The sequence below is a fragment of the Coloeus monedula genome, assembly GCF_965178545.1.
Source record: "Coloeus monedula genome assembly, chromosome: 13".
NCBI lineage: Eukaryota > Metazoa > Chordata > Aves > Passeriformes > Corvidae > Coloeus > Coloeus monedula.
This window is the reverse complement of record NC_138793.1, coordinates 1,338,258-1,365,589: the sequence shown is the minus strand read 5'-3', so window position 1 is coordinate 1,365,589 and position 27,332 is coordinate 1,338,258. Positions and strand designations below refer to the sequence as shown.

At 41.0% G+C, this 27,332-nt stretch overlaps 3 protein-coding genes across 7 annotated transcripts in view; 1 reads left to right on the top strand and 2 right to left on the bottom strand.

Annotated features, from left to right (window-relative positions):
* Positions 1–5,542, top strand: part of GARRE1 (granule associated Rac and RHOG effector 1) — a 57,889-nt gene extending 52,347 nt beyond the window's left edge. For all 3 annotated transcript variants that reach the window (XM_082290091.1, XM_082290089.1, XM_082290090.1), the window contains exons 12-14: positions 264–398; positions 2,518–2,596; positions 3,011–5,542. In XM_082290091.1, the coding sequence (XP_082146217.1) occupies positions 264–398; positions 2,518–2,596; positions 3,011–3,328 (532 nt within the window). In that variant the 3' untranslated portion in view covers positions 3,329–5,542. The remainder of the gene's footprint in view (positions 1–263; positions 399–2,517; positions 2,597–3,010) is intronic.
* A 106-nt stretch (positions 5,543–5,648) lies between these two features.
* On the bottom strand, positions 5,649–7,809 carry SS18L2 (SS18 like 2). Its single transcript, XM_082290096.1, has 3 exons — positions 7,651–7,809; positions 7,452–7,528; positions 5,649–6,837 (listed from the first exon to the last, which is right to left on the bottom strand). Exons 1-3 carry the CDS (start codon positions 7,717–7,719, stop codon positions 6,750–6,752), a joined length of 234 nt encoding a protein of 77 aa, XP_082146222.1. The 5' UTR covers positions 7,720–7,809; the 3' UTR covers positions 5,649–6,749.
* A 38-nt stretch (positions 7,810–7,847) lies between these two features.
* On the bottom strand, positions 7,848–27,008 carry LSM14A (LSM14A mRNA processing body assembly factor). 3 transcript variants are annotated; one of them, XM_082290092.1, is made up of 10 exons: positions 26,662–27,008; positions 18,949–19,112; positions 17,609–17,741; positions 16,510–16,632; positions 14,528–14,704; positions 14,154–14,216; positions 13,387–13,566; positions 11,754–11,925; positions 10,679–10,907; positions 7,848–9,632 (listed from the first exon to the last, which is right to left on the bottom strand). In XM_082290092.1, the coding sequence occupies exons 1-10, from the start codon at positions 26,780–26,782 to the stop codon at positions 9,609–9,611; spliced, it is 1,386 nt and encodes a 461-aa protein (XP_082146218.1). In that variant the 5' UTR covers positions 26,783–27,008; the 3' UTR covers positions 7,848–9,608. The 3 variants fall into 3 exon arrangements, with proteins under 3 accessions (XP_082146218.1, XP_082146219.1, XP_082146220.1); XM_082290093.1 differs by having other exon boundaries at positions 16,510–16,629; XM_082290094.1 differs by lacking the exon at positions 14,154–14,216.
* Between the last annotated feature and the right edge of the window lie 324 nt (positions 27,009–27,332).

Below are 27,332 nucleotides of genomic sequence, written 5' to 3'. Positions count from 1 at the left end.
TCCTTCTTTTACAGGAAAGGTGCTTCTTATTAATATAATTATTTTAGTAAAATACATATAAAGAGGCTGTAACAGACAGAGCAGTTAATGTGACCACTCAGAGGTAGATAAGTGAAAGTATTTGTATTACTGGCACATTTTACCAAGTACTGAAATTTTGTGCTCCGAGGTATCACCTGTGACAAAGATTCAGCACAACTGCAGCACACAGTCTGGACCAGGCACTGTAAATACAAAGACTAATACAACTTTCTGTCTTGCAGTGATGTGACAAACAGCTGGTCTGGTACTCAAGGAGACTCTGCCAGCTCAAGTGATGAGACCTCCTCAGCTAACGGAGACAGTTTGTTCTCCATGTTCTCAGGGCCAGACCTTGTTGCTGCTGTAAAGCAGAGGAGGTGAGGAAAATGAACAGAAATAGACAACTTTATAAGATTCCTTTTGTTTATATATCATTTCATTTGAGTAGCCAGACAAAGGAAATTCCTGCCAATGAGACAAATCTACACAAACATGAGTTTGTATACTACACTGGTGATGTGGACCAGTGGATTCCCAAAGTCAGTTGTCTTAGCAGCTTTCTCCTTGTACAAGCACACGTGCAAACAGCCAGCTGTTCACTGAGGGTATGTTAGAAAAGATCTGATGCTTTCACTCTTCCATGAGAGTCTCCTTTGGGTGCCACTTCCTGGGGCATTACGGGATCCTCACTGAATTGGTCTGGCAGAGAGTGCCTGGCTGCAGCTGGGCCGTGCCTGACGTGGTGCATTTGGATGCCAACGAGTGCCTTTGCTGGCCTCAGCTGCAGCTCCGTGGCACTGAGGAGAAGCTGCTGCTAACCTTGTGTGGACTTGTCTCACCTCGGCGGCTGCTGCTGCTGTTCTGGGAGTTGCAAATACACACCTGCTTAGTCCTTTATTTCTCACAGTAGGAAGAGGACGCCAAATTGCCTTGGTAAATAATTTTGGTAGCGGAAAAACCAAGCCAGGATTTTCAACTATGAACAATCCACTTCTATGGGTAGTGTGAATTAGAGCAATTCTGCTTTTCTAAAGGGCTGGAACCTCAGTGATTCCACTGCAGATGGTAGTTAGAACAATAGTAACAAAAGGCACAAGATGAAGCATGAATACCAACCCAATTCCAGTCTGGGATTGTTCTCTCAAACTATTTTTCAGTCTTTTCTAAAAATGAAATAAGTGGCCAAATATTCTGGCTTTGTTTACAATCAAAGAACAATTTGGAGTCAATACATAGATACAAGATTGTCTGTCTGCTTTTTGGTGAATGGGAAAGAAGTCAGTGCCAGTTTCTCACAGATTCTACCTGGATAGCTATTTTTATAAGCATTGTCAGAAAGGAATCAACCGAAAGAGTAGCTACTTTCTGAATCTTTACACTTAACAGGGAGGGAACAAAAATTGAGCTTCAATGAATGTTAAATTGAAATTAATGGGAAAGAGCCATCTCATAAACAATCACAGAAAAAGTAGTAATTATTTTTATTTATTAAAAAAACAGCAGGGAAGGAAAACACAGCAATAAATAAAGGGTGACTTACTGTGCCAAGCCAGTAGATCACTAGAAACTGATCATGGAGCAAGAAGAAAAGCCTGTGGTTTATGTAGTGCTCTAAAGAGCAGAAGGTTTCCAAAGAGGGTGCTTCATTGACCAAAAATGTCAGGTGAAGTAACAGTACTACTGTCTCCTGTTACTTGTAGGAAGAACAGTGTTCTATAGGTGAGGGCCTGACACTGGAGCTAAAGCTGGGCACTAAGAGGAGGTAGAAGGGGTTGAGTGTGCTAAAGCTGACCTGCAAAGGGCTGCTTACCCACAGAAGCCTGATTGGAGCATGCTAATTGGGTTTTTTTTACAAAAAGGATGAAATGAAAGAGTGTGCTTTAATCCAAACCCATGCCCTTAAGCACTCCTCCTAAAAAAGAAAAAAAAGACCAAAAAACCCAAGAAAAAAAAATCTTCCAGAACATACGTGTGGTCAAGGACTTCTATTTGATAACTAGGCATCAGACCACAAATTTAAAGTGAAGGTAGAACATCTTTCCTCAGTAAAATCACTGTGCTTCAGCAGATGCTTCACTTGCTCAACTGTTCTTTTGTGTTGTCTGTTATTTCAGAAAAGATACTTAAAAAACCCAAAAAACCAAAAGAAACCCAGCCACAAGAGCAGGTAACAGAAGAAAAACCACAATTTCTGGCAGATTTCTTCCAAGTGGGCAAAAGTCTATCCCAGCTTCCTTTCACCTCCACAAAAATGTTTAAGTGTAGCTCCAAGAACTACTGCACTGTCAAGTCCCTGACAATTTCTGTATTGTTGCTTTTACCTGTACTGAACAAGAAGTACATGAAACCACATGTTTCTGAAAACACATGCACTGAAAACAGTACTGTAGGCTGCCAGGTTGACAGACTGAAACCACAGAATGGTCTGTGCCAGTGGCAGATTAATGAGGGTGACTCATTTAAAACCAAAAAGTAAATGTCTCTCTTTCTGGGCAGAAAACACAGCAGTGGTGAACAAGAACCCAGCACGCTGCCATCGCCTCCTCTTCTCTCTGCAGCAGATGACCGCAGTCAGGTGAGCTCAGCGTGGCTTTGCTTAGTCCTTTCTCCTCCTGGCATTTGGGGGTGGGCCTGCACGAGGCAGACAACTGGAAAAGCATCTGTATCTCCAGATTGCTTACTTCAGTGAGAACCTAAACCATCTGCACTCAAGTAGCATGAGATGCTTTTGTCAAAGTCACCAAGCTTAAATACTAAAATTGGAAGTCACTTATCTTTCTCCCTTTTAGTGGGGCCACTGTGTGTCATGCTGAAGTAAATGTTTTTTAACAGGCAGGTATTTTAAGATAGAGAGTGCTATATGTATGCATCAGTTCTGCTTTCAAATATAAACTAATCTTGTGAAAATATCTTAGGGAGGTGATAAGGTGACATGTTAAGTATTGTCTCAAAAAACCCAAACCAACCCCAACTGGTATCATTTTCTCAGGATAACAAGACCAAAACCTGGCCTCCCAAGGCCCCGTGGCAGCACACATCCTCTGTGGCGAGCACGCTGCCCAGCCAGAGCACGTCCCTGTACCCCATGAGCAGCCCTGTGAGCCAGTGGAGCGACACCATGCAGATGCTCCAGTCGCCCATGTGGGCCAGCGACTGCGCCCCGGCAGCCGGCATCTCCTCCAGCTTCGCCTACGCGCAGCAGCAGCAGCAATCCCAACAGGCTTCCCAGCACAAACAGATGAACAAGGGCTTTAAATCTTTCCCAGTAAAGCATGAACGCAGACCATCTTACCTGCACCAGTACTAACTGCTTTTCATACTGGAAAATGCAGCACAGGGCCAAATGAAAATTAATTACTTTCATTCACAGTGGTGTGTTGGCTATATCCTGTTTCTTTCTTGATGTGGGATTGAGGGGGTTTGGATGAGATAGACAAACTCTCGAATTCTGATTTACAGTGCTGAGCAAATATGGCCAATATGTTTGGTGTACATGAAACAGCCCAAAACTGTGATGTAGAAATGCTTTTAAAAATGCGTAATTGCCTTTACTTTCAAGACATTTTTTTTTCTAAAAAGAACTGCTGAAGGACTACCATACAAGAAACACTGTATTTTATAGCTATTTTTCATATAGATTTATAGTTAAAACATCTTACTGAAACACATTGAATATGTTGAAGCAAATATATAGCGGTCACTTTGCTCAACGCTGTTTGTGTTTAAATTTATAAAGGACAAGCTGTAGAGCCTTTGTATTCTCCATTACAGCCTGTGGGCAGCTTTTTTAAAATGGAGGGCAACAGCAGCTTTTCCTGTGCCACACAAGCGAGTTGAGAACTGCTGCAGAAACAGTTGCAAAACGGAGTTTTGTGGCAGTTTCCTTACTCTAGGTGAAGATCAGCAGAACCACTCAGCCTTGTGTCGCCAACGTTACCCGAGCTGCTTGACACAGATGGCACCTGTGTGGACAGGGGGCCCCTGGTTCTCACACAAACAGGGTCCTGTGGCTGCGGTTGGCCAAAGGCACTGTCCACACGGTGCTCCCGCAGTGTGTGAAAGCAAAGCCTGAGAGACTACTTGCATTTATTTAAAGTCTTATTTCAGATGCTACAGTTGATTAAAAATTGTGAGCTGGCTCAGAAGATACTAAAACTGAAATGTGGGGTAGCAGTTAGTTAAAAGAACATTATTTTTTTTAAAAGGATAAAGTAATTATTTGCAGTCAATATGTGCCATTAAGTGAACCTGTGGAATTAGGAATAATCTTCCAACCAAAGTGGATCGGGGAGAGTGACTGGTGCTTACAAATTGAAGAACAATGGTAAATATATGTATACCTATCCCACTGTATATGAATTGAGATTACAGAAGATTCTTTATATAGTTAGAGCTTATTTAAATTTTCATATTTCATCTTTGAAAGAGTCTAAAAACCACAATATTTTCTGGTATAAGAGTTTTGACAGTATTAATCTTATTTTTGTATTTTTCTTAAGTCATATCATTCTAATATGTTAACTACTAGTAAAATGGGTTATTAGTTCTAACTACATAATTTTTCAATGAAGATAAAGCACATTTTTTTTGTTTTGGTTTTACAAACTAAGTACATCTATATCTAAAGATACCAAAAATAAATACATTATATATATATATAAATAAAAAGTATACACAACACTAAAACTATTAAACATTTGGGTATTTAAAACCCATCCACCTTTTTTGTTTGTATGGTGACGGGCTCTATTTGCAGGCCCAGATTGTTACCTTTTGTGCTGTTTGAGGATGCCAATGTTGCCTGTATTTATGATATTGTCACCATGTTTTCTGAAACTTCATACTTACCATGTTTACAAAGATTTGTTTGCTGTACATAGACTTTTTACAGTAATGTGCTTTGCACAATCAGTGTGGCTTCTGTCTGTAAATTGTTAATGGTCTGTACTACTATAATTTTGAAAACCCTCCACTGAAAATGTTAGTGGTTATTAACTTGATGAATGGTTTTGAGTTTCCTAAATCTTGTTGTTTAGATCTAATATTAAATCCCAAATTTGGTTGTACTTACTTGGTTATTCATACTAAGACCAAAATGGAAGTTAATGAAAACACTTAATTTTGAACTTTTTTCCTAACAAGTGCCAAAATGATTGCTATAGTTTTTGCAGTTTATTCATAATTACAAATGCTGGCAAGTTTCTGGACCTACGTAAGTGAATTGTGAAAACAAAGAAAGTTTGTCTGCATTTTGACCACGGTGGGTGCTACTCTGTCCTTTGCTTCCGATTGTTCTGAACACTGGTAATTTTAAGAATTGTTGCACTTGGCAAATGAGTCTTGCCCTTAAACTTCACTTACACTGCCAAGTGCAAGGGTTTGGTGCTTAGTTAACTTACCCTTATTGCAGTGCTTCTTGTGAATAGCTAACGCTTCTGAACTGGAACTGTACAGTTTGTATTTTAAAGCTTCTGTAAAAGTAAACTATTTGCTTTATTAAAGATATACATTTGATAGGTCATACCTGTTTAAAATATGCACCTTGCTGAAAATGAGCAGCACCTTAAACTGTAACTTTGGTTTGTAAACAAAGATCTTATTTCATTAACATGGGATTATTTAACAGTTTGAAAATTGTCAACTGCCTACTTACTGACTCTATCATATAAAAACAAACTTAATGCACAGTCCAATCTTTAAAGCTGCTTTCTCAAGTGATAGCACAGAAGAACATGGTACAGACAATGCTTCAGCAGGGTCTTTGAACCAAGAGCACAGATGAACATTGTCAAAATCACATTACTTGAATTTTTAGGAATCAGAGTAAATGACTTTGATGGGAGTAAGCAAACAGTAAACTCTATCCTGCTCCCTGCTGTGATCAAGGCTATTAGATTAGTGTGTGTTAATTGTTTAACTGGAATGCTGTATGCAAGGTGTGCAAAGCTGCTTTCTTCCTTCCTGGAGAGGAGCACACAAGCATGCAGCTGGCCAGCAGTGCTGACAGTACCCAGGTAGCACATGAACCCATTCTGATTATGCAAGAATTGACTTGTTTACAGAGCATTTCAAGCACAGAGGAAAAGCCTTGATAAACTTGGGCAAAAGCTTCCTAAAATAACGGCTTGGTTTCTCCCTTGCGCATAATTGCTGAGTGGTGTGGCAATCCCACCAGTCCTAGGAAAGTTAACACTTCTGTTTCACTAAATCACTGAGCAGCTCCTTTGTTCATGTATTATATTAATTCAGAATATACTACAACTTGCAAAGAACATCTTTAGTTTATTTAGCACAATTCTTCTCATACAGGATACAAAAGAGTCTACTGCTTTTATATATGGAACACATGCCTGACTTTGTCATGTTGGAGGTAGGAGTTACCTAGCGTAATGTTTGCCTTGTTATTACAGAACCTTACTCATCAAACAGGCTCTGCTTCCCATAGTGTACTTCTGGGAATAGCCTGGTTGTCAGGACAGCACTGAACTGAGCTTTGCAGAGGGAAAAAGGAATGTGATAGTTATCATTCGTAAGCTGTGTTAGTTACACTAACAGGGGAAAAGCTGCCTAATACTACATTGAAAACTACATTCACATTTTAAACACAGAAGTACAGATCACTTTTTACATGCTTTTTTCAAACCCACATCTTCTTGCCTCTCAGAGTGGGACTCTAAACTATTTCTACAGCCTCTGAAAGCAGTACTGCTCACGTCCAGGTATTGCCGTCACTCTACAGGCTTCTGCGTGCTGGGTGGAGTGGCATCAGCAATTGTAGCTAAATAAATGAGGTTTCTGTGCAGGATATGCTGGTACCTATGAGAGAAGGAAACACAGGATCTGGGAGACATGTTTTCTAGACAACTCCCCATACCTGGATTTGTGTAAACTGATCAGTATTTGCAGTTAGGGAAAAAAACAGCAAACTAGAATAATGAATCAGAGGAAACTTAGCGTGTTATTCTGAATCCCGGTACAGTGCACTGAACTGCACTCTGCAGCCGAGCATATCTACTACCCAACTTCGATGGGAAGTAGGACATTCAGCTCGCAATCCTGAAGGCTGCAGAAGGGCAGCAGAGCAGGAGAAGACAGAGCTGCCTGTCGGGCTGGTCTGAGCAGCTGCAGCAGGTCCCCCGCAGGTTCCGGAGCGGCTGCCCTGTTCTGACACCACTCGGTGTGTCACACACGGGCAGGGAGGGCAGAGCGGGCGTCACAAGAACGCTGAGCAAACACCCTGAACAAGGCGGAAGGGTCACTCCGTGCTTTATAAATCTCTGAAAATTATTTTGGGGAAATCCCTTTGTAAGCCCGGACGTATTTTCTTCTTAGCGGCAGGAAAGGTCTGGGAGTTCGACTCGCGTTTTACTCCCGTTACCCACACCTGAGCCCCCAGCGCTCCGCCCTGTCCGCCCGCGCCGGTTACTTACTGCACACAGTCGGTGGCGCGGCCCTTGCTCTGGTACTCCACGATGCACCGGATCAGCTGGTCGTTCTCCTCCAGCAGCTGCGGCACACAGCGCTGTCACCGCCCGCCCCGCCCGGGCCGGCTCTGCCCCAAGCGGGCCGGCAGGGCCCGCGTCACGGTCCGGCTCAGTCCCGGCCCCGTCCCAGCCCAGTTTCGCTCACCCGCTGCAGCGTTTCCTGGTTCACCTCCGCCTTCCCGCGCAGCCGCTCCGGCACGAACGCCACGGACATGGCGGCTCCCGGCTGAGGGGCCCAGCGGCCCCGCCCCGGCCATCGCGCACGCGCGCTGGGGCGCAGCAGGGCCCGCCCCGAGCCCGGCCCCAGCCCGCCCCGCGCCGCAAGAAACCACCGCCGGCGTGCCGATTTAACTGAGCAGTTTATTCTGGTTTAAAATAAAAAAAACAGAAAGCCTGGGCGGGCGGGGCGGGGCGACGCAGGGTTGGCCTCCGCCCGCGGCTCCCGGCCCAGGTATTTACAGCTGGAACACCTCAGACAGTAAAGAGTTATTGCAACAGGACAGCACTTGCCTCTACGGTCAAAAATCTCAACAGGTGTTCAGAATCATGACTTGTGGATCCCAAAAGGCAGTTGTTAAACATGCAAAAACATTACTAAACAATATTATCTAACTTCTACAGCTGTCAAATACTTGACCTTAATAAGGAAACCAATTACAAAATACTTCCTTGTAGTGCTATACAAAAGTTATAAAATTAAGATTCTATCAACCACTTTTAAATATTCCAATTTTTCAACAGTGCAGTTTTTCACGTCTTTATCACCACTGAACATTTTTAAGTAAAAAAAATAAATCAGCAAATTAGATCAAAGTGATGTAATCTTTGGATCCCTTTATTCCTGTGGCCTTCACATACATACACAGACACAAATGACCAGGTTTCTATTTCAGCATATCAGAAAGTTGCAACTAGTTATCCAGAATTGGCAAAAAGTCCGTACTGTCATTTGTGACTTTGTGGTCTTAGAACCAGAGTCTCAATGTCTCCAAGCTACGGTCTATCAAAATGCAAACAACTTCAAACACTAAGAATTCTTTGAATTGCTCATGTCTACAGGTATTACAACAAAGTTAACGTTTCAAGAATTGACAAATGGACACAGACCTGCATCCCAGGCATTCCAGGAGAATCACCAACTCATGTGCCTGGTCCATTATTAAAAAAAGTTAATATTTCTCACTAAGTAAAATTAATTGTAAATCTTGACATATGAAAATTCCTTTGCTTTTTTCTGAAAATATCACCTTAATTTGGTCAAATCCTGTGATATGCCAGAAACTACAAAATCAAATTCTTGCAAGAGCAGTGAAGCGTGTATCCAGTTTTGTGTAATGGAAGAATATCTTCATTATAGTCCAAATATAAAATCAAACATTTAAGCTTGAAAAGCTGCTAAAGAAAAAAACCCCAACTAATTCAGTGATCTTCAGCATATCAACTTCTGCAATAACAGTATGTTTACCGACTTAAAAATGTTTATTCTTTAAAAAATTAGTTGCTTTTTATACAGCTATACAAAGTTTGTAATGTTTCTTTGGCAATGGGATATAATGGAATTTTACAACTATATAAAAACTTTCCTTTGCCTAAGAAACAGTATTTACTGTGTGTACATATCTGACTGACAAAGCAAGTTTTCTACTGTCCAGCACCCTAGTTGATACAAGAACAACTACCTCAAAAGGGATTTTACAGGATTTCCAAAAAACAACCTTCGGTGGGTCAAAACACTCACAGTATCGACGGCCTTCTGCATACAATTGTCCTTACAACTTGAAGCAACTATCAAATACAGTTTAGTAATAAGAAAAATCCTTTCAGTGATGAAAAAATACTTAAACTCCATCGAAGTACTGCTTATAATTAACTATACATAAGAAATTACTTATCCTTCTGTCTCAAATATATTTAATGCTCACTGTCTTCAAAGATGGCCATTTCTCAAAAGTAACTGCATTACACCCCTTTGAAATTAAATAGTTAAATCCCAGTGCTGGTGACAAGTATACAGCAAATTAACTTCATTCTTTGCAGAGATCAAAACTAACTCTCTGATTCACGAAGATCTAGACGTTCACCTGGTTTCAGCTTTCTTGTAGACTACGCAGCAACTTTGTTGTCTTTCTAGAGGGAACAAAAGTACAATGTTAAAATTCATGTTGCAAAACAAATCCTACTGACTAATCTGGGCAACAGCCCTGGGAGCAGTTGTACTGTGCTGGCTATTGCCCATGTCCTGCAGCAGAAAGGAGACCTCCCAAGGTGATCAGGTTGGCGTCGGCCAAACCCGCTCAGCCTGGCACTAAGTGGAGCAGCTCGTCACTCCGACTACAAGCGCAGCACAAATGCTCAGCCCTTACACTACCTCCTACTCGTCTGAAAGGCAGCAAAATTTTTGTTCAGGAATTCAAATTGCTAACCTGCAATCCCTCATTTCCATTCATGTTCAGCTACCCAAAGTTTCTTTAGATCACAGGACTAACTGTTGCAAACTAATCAAGGAACAGCTGAGGTATCTGTCTCACAACAGAGAGAAGTCTGCTGTGATGAAACCCCTTTTTAATTAAAAAAAATTAAAACTTCTATCAGAAATCAGAGACTCTTGTTTGCAAAACTCTTAACTGCTCATGTAGTAAACTACTAGAAGTTGTTGTTCTGTCCCAGTCAGAACTCTAAAAGCCTAGTTTACCTGAACCAATCTGGACAGCTGTCTTTGTTACTGATCCTAACCAGTACAGCAGTCTACAGGCTTTGTGCCAACCAATTCGCAAAGAATTCAAAAGTTTGTTGCACACTGGAAGCAAGTTAAATTATTCCCTCTCCTTCTTTACATTGTACAATATTGCTTAGAAAAGTGCTTTCAATTTACATTTCTAACACTTTTTTTCCCCTTCTTTTTCTTTTACTCCCTAGTATCAGCTATCGAGTAGCTACTCAGGGCATGTGACAAAAGGCAACCTTTATTTTTGGTTGCTGTTGATAGTAAATTGATGCTACATAACTAAAATCTCAGCATTAATGGACTTTCAGTAAAGTAGCTCCCAGCCCCTGCAAAATACTATTCAAGAAATTCTAGTTCAACATCACATCAGATCTAAAAGCAAGAGATTTGTAACCACTCCTTTCTAAGAACAGCACACTGGGTCACAGTAACATGAAGCATGCTTTACCCTATATTCAAAGTCAGCGAACTCCCTGCCTCCACGGCCTCCTCTGAAGCCACCGCGGAAGCCACGGGGGGCGGTGAAGCCGCCTCTGCCGCCCCCCCGTCCTCTGCCCCCTCGGAAGCCGATGATGCCCCTGCCCCTGTAGCCGCTGCGGCCGCGGTTGGGGCGCAGGGGGATGCCGAAGGTCTCGGCGTTCAGCCGCCGCTCCTCGGCCCAGGTGGGTCTCCGCTCCCTGCCGCACAGAATGAACAGGGATTGCTGTGAAACACTTGGGAAGGAAGAGAGAGGCGCCAGAAAGCCCATGAGATGAAAAATGATACATTAACCATATTGTAAATCTCCACAGTATTCCTTCTGCAAGAACCTAGGTGTCTGCCACTGTTGACTGGGCTCATCAAGAAGGAACATGTTACAGAGTCATTAATTAGATATTAATAATGCTCTAAGAGTTTGCCATATTGAAGAGCACACTCAGTATTCTCTGCACACAGCATCACTTAAAGCAAGAAACAGTTCACAGTTACAGATGTTATTTTATCTGGCTGCGAGTACAACAAACAACTCCCCCTCCCCCTCCCGCAAGTCAAAATAGGTCAGCAATCCACATCATCGTGTCTAATAAAAAGGCAGCAGCAAAAGATAAGCTTTAATTTTCCTGAAACGCTATCTGCCCATTTGAACAACACTACTGGCCGAGACAGTTATATAATCTGCTTAGAAACCATTACCAAAGCAGGGTCATAATTGATTTAACTGAAGTGTTAATTTAGGAGCAAAGCAAAACAAACAAACCCCCCCACACACTTTAGTAAATCTGAAAAGGAGATTCTAGGGCCTGTGCATTAAGTTCTAAAAGCAAGGCTCTACAGCATCTTAAGATAGCTTCCTATGAACATATTGCACTTGCCCACAAAGAAATTTTGTGCTTCGTATCCTTGTTTTATTTTTGCCTGCTGCATGTGGAGGTAAGCTCTAATCACCTTTGATTCAGAGTTGATTGTAATGAGTAACACTGACAGCACCTTATGATATAAACATGCATTAATCAGACTAACACGCTTCTCCTTGCAGGCCATACCTATTGTCATCACAGGAAATGTTATCAAAGAAGGATTTGGTTTTGTCATAATAGCAATTGGGTCCAAGTGGATCCTCCTCATCGGCATTCCCTTCGCTGTTTTGGGTATCAACACCTGAGTCACCCTTGTCTTCTCCATTTACAGGCTTCTCTGGTTTCTCAAGTTTATCTTCTGGAAAATAAAAAGTAAACAGAAGCCTAAAAAAGGCAGCACTGTTAACTTATTCCCAGTCAGAGACAAACTATATTGAATGCTACAAAAATTAATTTAATGTGGAAGTCAAATAATTTGACATGTAAATTAGGATGTGTCGCTGCTTCTGTCTGGAGGTTTCTATGCTTCCTGTGGGTTTTGTTAACAAAAAACCCTGTGGCAGAATGGATGTGATAGCCATCTACTTTTTCCCCTCTTAGCTACCTCCTTCCCGGGCTTAAGAGCCTCATTCAGTCAATCCTCCTAAAAGCCATCCCATGGTTTTGCTCATCCCCATTGTCCTTCTCCTTTGTCTTCTGGCTTTGCTGTTATCTCCTTTGAGATGTAGGGCCAGCAACCTGACTTTATGATCTATTTATTTCCTAATAATGCCTCAAGTTCAACTTACTGTTTTGAAACAGTAGTACTGAAAACAAAGCTGCCAGTTCAACACCAGCAGCTATTACTATTTTCAAACCTCATTTCTAAATGTTTACAGTTTAAATCTCATGATCCTGTGCATAAACTTCAGATAACCAGCTCAACCTTTCCACACCACACACAAGAATTACCACACTCACAAACATTTCTATAGCTGTTTATGGTTAGCTTTCCCTTTACTATTCGGAAAAAAACAGTATCAACAGCAAACCATCAGCTCCTTGAAAAATTATCCAGAAAAACAGGCAAGCATCACAGGACAGATCTTACGGTACTCAACTGGTGTTTTTACTCTACACTGAAATCTGACCATTTATTCCTACCTTTTGTTTCCCACCTTTCAGCCAATCATTCACTGAAATAGGGAACTCGCTATATTAACCTGCAACAATTTTGTCCAAAAATAGTAGCAGCAGTGTAACAAACAGGTGGCTGGTCACAAGAGAATGAGGTAATCAAAACAGAAGCCTGCTAGAAAACAAGTGCTGGCAGCACGGTTTCTAACTACTCCTGTGTTCCTTTGGAAAAGGATAAAAGCAAGGAAATGCTAGAAACTTTCAAACAAACTCTCCTGCATACTACAGTGAAGTTCTGATCCCAAACTCCTTTGCTTTTGGTCTATAATTGACATTATAATTTTGGTCTAATAATTGAAAACCTAAAACATGGATTTTCTTTTATTGCATCCTTTCCAGAACTTTAAAGTAACAAACATTATTGGGACTTCTGGTCAAGTACTCTGCATTTTTAACAGAGACTGGTTGGCACTTGACAGATGATATTTGCTAGTTAAAATTCGTTAAATACTCCAACACTGGCCCAAGTATTTAATTCACATATGATCCCAGTTTACTTATTAATTGGTTTTTAAATTTATTTTTTAATGACTCCAAACAAGACTTAATACTATACGCTTTTTAAGAGTAGTTCTCCAAGGTAGGCTCAACACAGCAAGATACAGTTTTTCCATGCTCAAGTCTAAAGCAAAAATTGGTTTACCTTTTAATTTAAGTTTATTATGAAATTCTCTATCAATTTCCTCCTTGTTGAATTGCGCATTTGCACTTTCAAAGTCAAAGTCCTTCTCAAACTTCATCGGACCATCCCTCCTAATACCAAATCTTCCTCGGCCCCCTCTGTGACCTCCACGGCCTCTCCGTGCTGCAGGTGCACCTGGAACTGAAAAGAGGGAAATTCCGTCTGGTTTTGCTTTGTGGATTCGCTTTTCTCTGAGGGTGGTGGAGGGTGTTTGTTTTTTTTGGTTCACTTTCTAATTCCTGGGGTAACAGGTAGGGACTTCAGAAGTGCAGGAAGAGAATGCATGTTGTTTAAAGTCCCATCAGAGCAGCTTGAAATTCGTAAATTCACAGTAACAATGGCAGTGACACACAAAGCATAATAGTAATAAATTTGTGTGTTAAAAGACTCTCTAGAAGTCATTAAAAACTTTTGAAAGAAGAGTTAGAATATTAATGTCTTTTCAGTCAAATGTTTTTTTAGAAAGGCTTTTATTTCATGCTATTATGTTTATAAATCCCTGAATACTCCTTCATTTACATTTTTATTTAAATTGATTGCTTAATATAAAGCAACAAGAAGAGGTTTTTCTCTTTAATGTTGTCTTCATTTGCTTGTATTCTTCTGGCTCAATGCAAAGTTGTTACCCTCTAGAAGCAAAGTGTGAAAGAATTTATGTATTTTAGCAAATTTTAAAAAAACTTATTGGTCTGAAAGCAATGATAGCTATTTCTCAAAACATGATTTACCAATTTGTCGTTTGTTTTCATTTCTGAGTTCATTTTCTGATCTTGAAACCTTGTGTGCTTCAGCTAAAGTTGGAAATAAAAACATGATTTGTTTATCCAATTAGGTATTTTTGATCATACTTTTGTATAGACAGTTCAGATTTTTAAAAAAATCCAAACCTGTAAATGTAAACTACATGTTTAAATCATAAAAGAAAAAAAAGTAATTTAGAATATATGTTTAAATTTAAAAAGAAACATGTATCTAATCCAGGTCTCTGCTGGCAAGCCTACCAGTAACAGACAGCAGGAAAATTCCTATGTATTACCCTTTAAAAGAGCACTCTGTATGTGTATGGAAAGAAATAAGCTGTACGAAAATTATGCAAAGCTACCTCGTCTGTGTTCTTGGTTCTCTAAGGATTTTTGGTTTGCAGACACCAAAGGTCTGGTTTGTACAGGACTCCTCCTCCCAACTGGTGCTGGAGTGGGCAGGTGGGCTGAAGCTGTTTGTACAGCTTGTTCCATGGTGGGGCTCCTTCTCAAATGGTCCATCGGAGGGCTTGAACGACCTGGGGAAAAAATAAAACAAAACCAAAGCCCAAAGGGTTATTTCTCATTATTTCTCATCTACAAAGGTGAGTTACTGCTCTCAACCAATCTAGACTGACAGGTTTATCTGCCTTAGCAGTCAAGACAGCTGTGTCCAAAAAAAAAAAAAAAAAAACTCTGCACCATCAGATCCACTGATTCAGAATGAAGGATATTTAGCAACACCCCTTCCCCCCATCTCAAAGAAAAAAATGGGAAGGACACCCAATCCCCACTAACCCACTAATGATGTGCATTTAGCTGTGGAATGAAAGTTTTGCATTGATTTGAGGTAAAAATGCTCCTTCTGCCTCCCTGGGATGCCAATTGGGAAGAGGATGCTCCCAAAGGCAGTTGTGATGCTGTTCAGGTACTGCTGCAGGATCCCTGCCCATGCAGGGAACAGCAGTGGCTGGGGCCAGGCTCCCTGCAGGGAAGGAGCTGTGGAAGCTGCGCCACACAGCACTGCTCACCCAGTGGCTGGAGGCAGAAGCATGTTCAGAACAGAGCCACTGATCCAGCCAGACAAGTTTACAACATCAAATAGGTAAATCTACTAAGAAATTAGAATAAGACTCAAGTCCCAATAAGTAGAAGAATAAGGTTCTATCCCGTGACAAAACTAACAAAAGGAAAACCAAACATAAACCAAAACCACAAAAAACCATAAACTAAACGAAACAAAACAATAAATCCAACCATACCACACTTCAACCTACAAAGATGAAAAATATTTTTAAAAGCAAACAAACAGAAAAAAAACCTGTTGGTGTCCCAAAGGAAATGTGGCAGAATGTATGCTCACCTGGAGCATACATCATACATATCCATCCATGTCCACGAATCATACAGGTTTTAACTACAGAAAACCAAACTACTATTTCAACAGATAATTTATCAGCATACTTTTCCCCCCTTGAATTAATCCAACAAAGTAGAACCTATTTCTGGCAACCCACCCAACTTGTCCTACAAACATTCCTAATGGGTACAAAAATCTCAACTGGAATTTAGGGAAAAAATCTGTTTGCTTTAAGTGTTTTGCCTTTTAACATGACTGCATACTTTAAAAATAGCATTAGGAATGTATCGCGGCACACACTTTTCCAGCAACGAAGAGCGCAAGAGCAAGAAATAATGGGGTTTGGGTTTTTAAGGAGCAACGTTAACAACATTTGCATGAAGGATGAGGGTGAAGGTGCTCAAATGTTTAATTTCTTTTTTCGTTGCCATTCAAATTCATCCAGAATCTCCTTTTTTCTAGTATTACATAAACTATCCATACACTTCCTGTTACCATTAAGGTGACTTAAAAGTCGTATCACCATCTGTACAGGAAATCAGGTCTGCTGTTAATATCATCTATGTAACTATACATGAACAGAGACACTACAGTTAGGAATAAAGATTCTAAAATTGTAAGCTGAAGGACTTCACATTTCAATCAGCATGAAGTATCTTCAGTTCTGTCATGTTATCAATAAAACTAAATACTAAATTTCCACATGCACCTATTTGCTAACATTATTTCACTTAATTAAAGTCCTACTTCTCAGTACAGATGCTTTAAGGGTAACAACAAATGTGTTACTACCTGCAGCACTACAAGATGTAGAGAAAACACATTTAAAGAGCAAACACAAAGCCTCTCAGCGTTTCCTGGGTTTAATACCAAGTGTTTTCATGAGAGAATTCAGCTGTTTCGTTGGCATTTCTGCTGACCATCAAAGTCACAGGGACACACAACTGGTCAAAAAAAGATCAAAGTTACTAAAAAAGATTTTACCTTGAGACATCTGTGTTTTTAGTGATCTTGCATCTGCTGTAAATGCAGACCCAACTGCAGTGCTTTGGGACATGCTAGCACTGGCCGACGAGTCTGTTCCAAAAGATGTTAAAGAACCTCCTGCTTTAAAAGAAATAATATAGTTGTAAAATCTTGTTTAGACTTTTTTTTTTTTTTTTTGAACTAGCACTAAATGATTAGCAAAGCTTTATTAGGCAGTTATTCTAGAGTACACATAAGTCTGCCCTTCCCATACACTTTTAGTCTGAACTAACATATGTATGCACGTAAGTTGGTAAGACTAATATCTCTATCTTTTAATCTAAAACGAAAAACATAAGACCACTTCCAACTTCAGTATCACAAGTATTAACAAAACACAGTCATCTTATGGAGCCATACATGTTACTGGTATATACTTCCATTCAAGATCCTTTCAGCAAAAATATGACTGCCACATCTTATTAATTGATATCAAATTACAGCCAATTCTACAGCCTTCTTTTTGCATGGCTAATATTTTCAGTACCAAGAGTAACACCGCTGCCATAACAGTTACGAGACCGTAAGTTCCCATGAAAAAACTAAACTGTGAAATAAACTCTCAGGGAGGAAGGAAAGCTGGTTGGTGAATCTCAGAGAGAACGTGGAGTATAAAGGAGCAACTAGCCCATGCAACTCACAAATACTTCAAGCATGTATTTCCCACCTAGCCAACTCCCCACGAACAGCTGGAGGACTGTGCTGGCACATAGCTGCTGAATAATCCAAATCCTTAGTTAATGCACACAGCATCTGGTCAGCCCAACAGTACAGCTATGGGGCTTCCCTGGAGGGGCTGCCTCTACCACTTGTGAAATATAATGAACAGTGGTCCCTCTGTGATCGGTGTTTAGTTCTCAATCATAATTAGTTTGATTTAAGATGCAAAGACTATGAAAAACTCTCTACTTTGGAGCTGAACTGCAGGACTAACAGAGAAGGAAGACTTTGAATCTGCCTTAGGATAAGACACTGATGAAATTCTAAGCAGTGATTACTGTCTGTGCACACACAGCTTCACTCACAGGAAAACACTGGATAATCAGAGTGAACCTACCAACTCCAACAGCACCGAACTGCTGCCCCACCAGTGGGCTCGGGCTGAACTGACTGTACGCAGGCATCCTGCCAAAAGGACCATAGGACCCCACAGACTGGAATGAAGATGTAGTCGAAGATCCTAGTGAAGACTGAAGACAAAACACACAACACACTAGCAAAAACTGTATTTACAAAAAATTAGGAAATAGTTCTGTTGGCAAGAAATATAGAAACTCTAAAATAAACATTTTCACAAGTATGTACAGCTTAGAAAGCACTTTTACCCTTCCACCATCACAGACCTGTAGAAACAGTACCACAAAATTTTGCAATCTTTTCCCTACAACCTCAGACACTGGACTCTCTTGTCAAACACACACACAAGCTTTGCTGGTAAATCTGGAAAATGTCCCTTTTCCTTGAAGTTTCAAACCCCACAGGTACAATAAGACACCCAAACATACTGGAGGACGCTGAGGTTATCACTGTTATTGGGATTCACAGTGATGCAACTTCACCACTCTTGACTATAACTGACAGAAGGAGTTGCACCAAGTTTAATAAAAGTCCTTGGAGAATTGCAAGGACACCTCATAATGAGGTATCAAGAATTTTCTCCTACAGAATAGATAAAGCAGTAGAATCATATTACATGGAATTGTCAATCTCCATTTGAAGCAAGAGTTTTTCTCTTGCTCTCAGGGATGGTTTTAAGATATCCCATAAGCACAACTGAAAAGGCAACAAATTTCTGAGAAAACTATTTCTGTCAGTCCATTTACTACAAAATGACAGACTAACTAAATCTGAAGGCTTCAAGTTTAAGCTGCTGTCCCTTCAGAAACCAAGTATTCGCTTTTTGAATAAATGCCTTATAGTATGAAGACTATTTAAAAACACATAGCTAGCTGAAACACTTTAAAGTCAAAGTCAGCAAAAAATGTTGAACATTAGAACAAAAATAAAACAAACAAGCAAAAAAAAACCCACTAATGATCTGGAGATATTTCAGCATCTATTCTGTTTGATTTATACCAAGTCTAATCTTCCCAAGAACTATCTGTCCTCCTAAGGCAAGTCCCTTTCAAAAAAGGCATCAAGACCTACAAAACACCATTAGTTGTTTCTGAAAAAACAGCAGCTTTGGTTTGTAGTGCACTGTGCTAGAGTTAGATTTCAACTTTCATTTTCACAGTTAAAGACTGTGAAGGGAGAAAATTCTTCCAGAGTTCTTTACATTGGATTGTGAACTTTACAGTGATAAACATTTTAATTTTTAAATACTCAGCTAGAGAGTACTTAAGCTAGCAAGTTACCTCTTCAGCAACAATTATTTAAAACTCCGTTTTGACTTACCTGAACAATAGCAGGGTCCTGTGGCAAGGAGCACTGAGGTTTTGGTGGCTCACAGACAGTCAGGTCTTTAATGTCACTGCCACGGAATATAATATACTCGAAGACTTCATCGCGAGGTGGGATGGGTCTATCCGTTGGTCTGTCTTCTGTACCAAAGGAGCGAACTGCAAAGTTGGGAAGGCAGAAAAAGAATGAAACATCCCACATTCAACAAAAGGGTTTCAATATACTGCAGAGACCAACAGCTTTAAATAAAGAGAATAAAATTTCATTGAGAAAAAAACCCTTATTAAATAGGCACCATATTCTTTATCATTATCAACTCTCCTCAGACAAACAAGTAATTTTATCTTAAAAATCTGAGTTAAAAACCAAGCTGAAAGACTGAGACATCACTTATGCTATCAATTGCATGTTGAATATTTTCAATTGTTTTGTGAGGGTAAGGGGAAGCAGCAATGCAGGTTTTTTTGGCTGCCAAGTCAATTCTATGAATCAAAGAATACATGAGTTTACATATTTCACATTCTGTACTTGCAAAACAGGAAAAAATATGCTAATACTACTAGAATCTAGAGTATTAAAAATTATCAAACGTGAATTTCTTAATAGATTTAAGATTTAATAAAACAGCAGGAATTCTGTGGTGTATATATATACAATTTTCACCAAGCAAAATGGATTCTTCTTGCTGGTGTAAGGTTCATATGATGTCATATGATCTCTGTCAAATTAAGCAAACTCACTGGGGCCTTACTATCTTCCTAGTGTGCACCATACCAAGACATTGAATTACTTGCATGAATTCCAACAGCTTTCTGACTGCACAGCAATGAAGCTTATCAAGCTCTTCCTTTTGCACTACATATAATCACTACCACTGTACATGGATACCATCACCTTGCTGTCAGTGCCCTCTCAGAAACTTTTCCCCACCTTTAGACTGCCAGCCTGGAGTGAATATCAAGTGAAACAAATGAATAACTGAAGAAGAGATTTGTCTAAAAGGGCTAGTTTTGTAAGCAAAAACTAAACAATGGATTGAAACCAGAGAGGGGAAAAAAACCAAACCCCCAAAATCATGACAGTCACATTCAATCACAATCTCATTGACTTGTGGCAGCTCTAACAATCCCTCATGACTGCTTTTGCTCCAGCCTCTTAGAAGGTGCTTGTTTGCTTTGCAAGTTAAGGTCATGCTGAGAAAAATCTGTATTTTGCTTTAATTTACCAGAATTAGATTTCCCTCCATTTTCAGATGCATCAACATTTTGGAGACATCATTAGGCACTTATTTGCAGCCATAGAATCATTAGTCAAGAAAAGCAGAGTTTCCTGTAGAGATGTATAAAGTGATACTGAGTCATTTCTCAGGCTGCACCAGCCATCTTCCATCACTGTTGCGTCTTTTAATACTGCATAAACAGAGCTTAACAGTCAGGTATTAAAATCTTTTCAAGAAGCATAATTCAGCGGTAAAGAGATCATGTCCACGCTACAAAGAAAAATAACATTAAGTGGTTACAATTATTTTGTACATGTATCATCTAGTGAGCTGACTTTCATTATCTTTTCTGTTTCTGTGCATCTGAAAGTCTGTGCTGAATGGTACTACAAAGTGTGAGCAATGTAAAAAGGCACACACTGTTTAGTTAATGTCAGTCCTTGTTAGAAGAAGAATCTGTCTCCTTTTCCTCTACAGAAAAAAAGTGTCTGAAGCTTAAGAATTCACAGAAATTAAAGTAACGCACAGTAGCTTAATAACATTATCAATTGGTCATGTGCATTCTTGTAATTCATTCAAATGCTTTTTATTCACCAGGCTTTTCTATTTCAGTATCTTGACCGCAGATCTAGCCTCACTTTCTGGCCATCTTATATTCTATTTATCAGATAACTAATAAATTATCTTGGACTTTCATTCCATCATTTGACCTGCTGTCTTGGTAAGTAAAACCACAGTTGATTTTGTATTGCTTCTCTCTGTCCCACATTGAAATGGTTTCTTTAGTAGACATTTTGTCTATGAAGGTGCACAAAAATGGCCAGAGTATGATCAGTAAGTTACCAAAGGATTTTACTTTCTAGCTAAAGTGAAGAAACTACTCTGTAGCAACACCACAGAAAAAGAGTAGTAAGTTAGAGGGCTGCATCTTGCCTTTACATGGAAGCAAAAATCTGATCAACTATGGAAGAAATATGCTTTGAAAGTATTTCTCTTAAGTCAAAGCTACATTGTGCAGGTAAGTATTTTAACATTAATACTAATGTACCTGACACATATAGGAACAGTTCTAACACCTGGCAATTACCGTTCTCCATTCTAAACCAATCCGAGAAAAAAAAGTGAGCCACCAAACTTTCATCTACTGAGATGCTGAAAGAAGTAAAGGGATTTCAGTGTATGTTAAAAAACGTCTTTCTCCACACCATGAAATTACCATAACATCAAAAGGAAGTATTTTCAATGCCACAATTTAGAATTCATCTTTAAGAGATTGACTGTCTATGCAGCTAGCTCAAGACACTGTTATGGTTGCCAATGATTTAGCAATAAAACACATCAAGATTTGCTACTGAAAGTTTGACTCTTTTACTTTACTTCTCCCTTGCCCCAAATCAAACTGGTTTTATCACAACCTTCTGCAAAATATAAACACAATTTCATCCAGATTTGCTCTGCTGGAGAGGAGTAAACAAACTCCCCTGATTTGCAGTTCAGACCCACCCTCACACCACAAGCAACCAAAATAACCACCCCCAGTCCAATTTCCTTTTAAAGCAGGAACCAGAACTGCATGTGCGGTGACTGTAGGAAGGGCTACTTAATGTGTCCACCCCAGCCAGGTCCCTCAGCGTAGTGTTAAGATAAGGAGTTGAAAGTTACTTTTTGTATTTTACAAAGGCATACCTATCTTTACAGTTTCTGCTTTCCTTACAGAAATACTAAGTTGCCAGAGTATCAAAAGCACAAGGTATTGGAGCAGCAGCAGGCTCAGAGCTCTATCCAGCTCTGTCTCTTGGGCAATTTCCTCAGACTACCTCCTTCCTCCAGAACAAAGTGCATATACAGCAAAACACTGAAGAGTGAAAAGAGATGAAAATAAGCACATGAAAGACAATCTTACAACTGTGGTAAATCTAGTCAATCTTACCTTGTTCATTTCAGGATTGGTTTTTTCTTTTGTTTTTGAAAGAACTAAACTGGATTAAGGATTTGCAAACAAAAGGACAAGCAGTACATGTTAAAAGCAAACTTATTTTTTGTTAGTGTAAATACACACAATTAAATACCTAGCTAAAATAACTAACTCTGTTGAGCCTATCCATGTACACACTTGTGCCCAAGTAGTTCCACTAATTTGATATTAAAGTGCTGTGAGCAAATTTTTGTACGAATTTTGACTGTGATATTACTACTATATGATATTTTAATGTGTATTACCATATTATACTACTATGGCATTCAATGGCAACATTGCAACTTTCCCTGTGAGTTAATAGATATGATTACTCGTTAGCACAGGGAATTTAAGCAGAATGTTAATCAGAAGTGAAGCTATTTACTCTGCTAGCAAGAGGACTCTGTTCCCCTACAACGTGAATTACTGCAAACAGGTAGTTCAGTCTGTGTGCACAGCACTGACACTCTCTCCTCACTCCCTGAGGAGCAAACGTACACAGAAACCAGCTCTTCCCTGCTCCTAAAGCACCCAGGAGGAGCATGACGACTAAAATGAGACCACCACAAGTGAACAAGTCATTTCAATTACCACCTCTCTCCAAACATCACAACCCTTTCACTGCAAACATGCTTTGATGCCTGCACACCACACCGAGCTCATACCAGGCTCATTTCTCCAGAACAATTAATTCAGCCTTACTCACAGGAGTGGTGACTTTGCAGGGAGACAGATGAGGGCAGTAGCCAGGAGTGGGCTTTGACAAGAGGAATTTTTCTGCTGTGACATACTATGCACAAGTTTGGTTTGGCACACAGGTCCTAACCCTCAAGACAGGCAAGGAGCCTGTTACTTAACTGACTAAAAAAAATACATTCATAAAAACTTGATAAAAATTTAACCCTTCCCTTTCCTGCTCCCACCCTTGCATGAGTTCAAATCTTCACAAGAACTTAACTTTCCTTTGTCTACATTTCAGAGTCTTTCACCTGCAACTAATGTTCTGTAGAAGTCTAAAAAGGAAGTTTTCCTTTTGATGTGTTTTGATGTGACACCACAGACAAACACTAACACAGATGGTTGAAAACGCCAGAAGTTTAACTACTTCTTAAAACTACCAAAAGCTGTTTCATTAATATCTATCAATTATAATGGTTCCAAATGCAACTATCAGTGGTGCAAGAGTTGCTAAGTGAGAACTGATGCATTATAGCAGAGACAATATTTATTTTTGTTTCTTACACTCACATATCTAAGGATTCCCTGCTGTTGAAGGAACAAAGCTTTTTCTGACTCAACATGGCTATTCTTACACAGCTTACCTGCCTTAAAAATAACTCTAAATCGGTGCCTTGAAATAGAAAAGCATTATGTATTACTAATATGAAAGATCACATCTCCTTTTTAATGCCACAACATTTAAGATCAAGCACTGTGATTATTCTGTAAATACCCCAGGTAGGGCAGCAATCGTTTTCCAGCAAGAAAACTAACCACGGCTTGCAAACTCCTCTTAAATTGCTTGGGCTTAATGAAGTTTTAAAAATTAATAATGATTTTTTTAAAAAAAGTAAGTATTAATTAGAACCATGAACTAGAAGGACATTTCAAGTTAATTTTTAAGGCTTCACAACAGGAGTGAGTGGTTTTTGGTTCCAGACACTGTCTCTGAAAAGCTATTGATCCAAAGAAAACATAGGCACCAATAATATTTAAGAACCTCAAATGTTTGCATAGCTTGCTTAGTATTTGGAATCCACTATGGATGGGTGTTTTCCCTGTTATTTAAATAACTATATACTTAGACACTTTGTGAAAGGATGCATCATGTCCCCTTATCAGACTCCAGCTTAGGTAAAAAATTTTATGCTCAATATTTAACAGCTCCTATCTTTCTCTAATTCATGAGATAGAGACCACAAGTTTTGCTTAGTAAAAAGATCACAACATTGTAAACAAAATGTTGATTAGAGAACTAGAGCAGATTGCCCTCAGTAAGGGAGGGCTACAGTCTGTGCTGGCAACCCAAAGTCTGAAACCCCAGACAATTTAAGACAAATGAAGGCATTCCACAAATACAACTTCATGAGATTAATCTCTGACTTTGGTTTAGCCCACACAAATCCTATTGTTGGGCAAATCTGTAGTTATTCAAGAACAGACTCTACCTCTAATTTTCCACTTTATGTCACCATTTCAGTAAGTTCAGTTAGAATGTGAATAATGATAAGCTGCCCTGCATTCAATTCAGGGAACAGTCATGTCACACAGACTACACAGCTGAGCAACTGAAAGCATCAAGTCTTTTGGGGGTTTTTTTGTCTCTTTCTGGCAAGAAATTTGACATGTGTAGTCAGGATTCACACTAAACAGTTCTCGTTTGACTTCTGGACTCAGAACAAGAAGAAGAGGTAACTTTTACCTGATTAACATACTTACAGCTAGAGTACAAGTTCTGCTTCTTTCATATACGGACGTGGCCAATAATTAAGCACACTTGCCACCTCACATATACACTGTCATATACACTCAATGGCCTAAGCCTTCAGAAACTTGAATACTCTCGAGAGGAGCATTCTGTTCATGAGCACAGAGAACCGCTCTGCAGTCTAATATGGTTGTTATCAGTTCTAGATTAATCTCAAGATTTTTGGTTCCATGCGGCCTAGAAATACTGGTTTATTCTCTTCTGAATCATAACACTGTATTACAAAACACACATTCTTCAGCTAACTCAGCCAAGTTTTATTAAAGCAAATTCGGTGGTTTAGATTTACATTTCTGATGAGAGCTATGAGAAGAGAGTAGATTAGACTCGTAACTGTAGTTTGGTCTGTCTTAAATATGTACACTTTGGCAGATAGACCACAACATGACTTAACCACTCTTGAGAGAAGTCGTGCAAAATTGGCTTAGTCAGCACTAAATCAGTCTAATTTTGGACAAGACTATCACAAGGTCCTCAAGGATAGGATTCTTCTTCTATGTGCTTTTGCACAAACCTTAACAATCACAGCACGCAACTGGAATTTCTGAACATTTATTTTTAATCACAGTATCCAGCTTTCACTTGTATAAACCAAAACCAGCTGTCCTTTCAAAGTAGATAATGCAACTTCTGCAAGGCAATTTAACCTAAAAGCAACTTCAGAAATAAGTAAAAATTCACATAATGAAAGCTAACTGCCCCATAAACAAACTGTGCAAGCCTGGGACCAAACCCACTGTAAGGTGTTTCAAAGCCCATGTATCAGAATTTACAAAAGAGAGTAATCTATTTCTTAAACAATAACGGGGGGCGGGGAGGGGAGGAGGGAGGGGGTTGGTTTCGAGGAGGGAAGGCCTTAAAGTGTCACAGCACACAAACAAGAATTACCACAAAGGCCAGTGAAAGCAAATACACTCATGGTATCCACCAGCACCCACTGCAGCTGTGCAGAACAGAACAGACCGTCGTTAAGCCTTTCGTAGCAGCCAGGAACCGAGCTCTCGAATCCTCTCTGTTCCAAATATTTCATTTACACAAGCAGCAATTTTTCCTCTTACCTAATGGCTGGATAGACTCTCTGCTTTTACATATGAATTTAGATTACTTAGCAAGACTTCACAGATGCAAGAAGTGTAAGGAAAAAAAATGCCGAGTTTTGCAGAATCTTTTAAAAAGAGGTTATTAAAAGTTCTGACTTAATGTTTTACGTTGAGAATGCATTATCATGCATGAGAAACACTGAAGTCCTTCGGACGCCCAGTTTCAAAGATTCTCTTTTTTTCCCAACTCTCTTCCCAGTAAACATGTCTTTCTAACTTTCTTATACATTCACGCAGAAACCTCTCTCTCTCGAGATATATAAATATATATAAATAAATATATATATATCTTCTAGCGGATAGCATTCTCATACCATTTCGAACTACACTGTTCCATATACCTCCAAAATTAACAGCTCGCGTTCAGCTTTTGTCAGTAATCCAGCACTCAGGATTCCCTTCAGACCCGAGCTGTCTGCCGTCCTAGGATGCAGAGCAATCCAGTCATACATGGCCCTATACCCTGTAGGTCTGGAATTCTTACGATGCAAAGAAAACCTCTTTCTAGCCTCCCCCTCCTACTCCCTTTCACGCACTAGCTCTGGACCGCTTCCACCGCCACAGGCTTCATACTTGCACTCTATCCGGAACACCTCTGAGCAGCCCCCGGCGCGGTACCTACTCCTGGCTCCTTTCCGCGAGGGTCCCTCCCCGGAGCAGCGGGAACAGGGGGGAGCGGGGCCTCGCAGCGCTGTCGCGCTGCCGCTCTCACGGCCAGACCCTCTCTCGCTTCCACCTCCCCCGCAGCCGCCCTGTCGGGAGAACGGCGGGACGAGGCGGGCTCTGATCGAGCTCGGCCGGGCCCCCAGAGGCTGCAGGCCGCCCGCCGGGCCTCCTCAGAGCCCGGACAGCGCCGCGGCTCCAGCTCCTCGCTCGATCCCGTCCCGCGGCCCCGCTCCCCTCCCGCCCCTCGCAGAGCGCCGCCGGGCCCGCTCCTCCTTACCCTTGGCCAGCGCCACCGTGGAGTTCTCCGTGTCGATGGTGTACAGGATCCCCTCATAACGGATCTCGGCCTTGGAGATAAGGCTGATCTTGCTCCCGATATAGGGCGTCCCCCCGCTCATGGCGCTGTTTCTCGGTCAGGGACACCCCTTCGCCGCTGCCGAGGGCTCCTCAAGCCGGGCACAAGCAACCAAACAAGCCCGACCCTGAATCGTAGTAGGCGCTGTCCTCCTGCCGCCCCGAGCCGCCGCTCCCCGCGCAGCTGAGCCCTCAGCACAGCCCTCGGCGGAGCGCTCAACACGACCCGCGCCCCGCGGCTCCCAACATGGCCGCCGCCTTCATCTTCCCTCACAGCGCCCCCCCCCGCCCGGCCCGCCAGGTGTATGCCGGGAGCGCGGCTGCTCTCGCGAGAGCCGCGAGAGGGGACGCTGAGTTGGGGGGCGGGAAAGTCGCGGAGTGGTGTTGGGGTCCCGCGCGCGGCAGCGAGAGCGGAGCGCGGAGCTTCGGCCCCGCTCGGCTCTGCCCGGCCCGGCTCGGCTCTGCCCGGCCCGGCTCGGCTCTGCCCGGCCCGGCTCGGCTCTGCCCGGCCCCGCTCGGCTCTGCCCGGCCCCGCTCGGCTCTGCCCGGCCCGGCTCGGCTCTGCCCGGCCCCGCTCGGCTCTGCCGGCCCGGC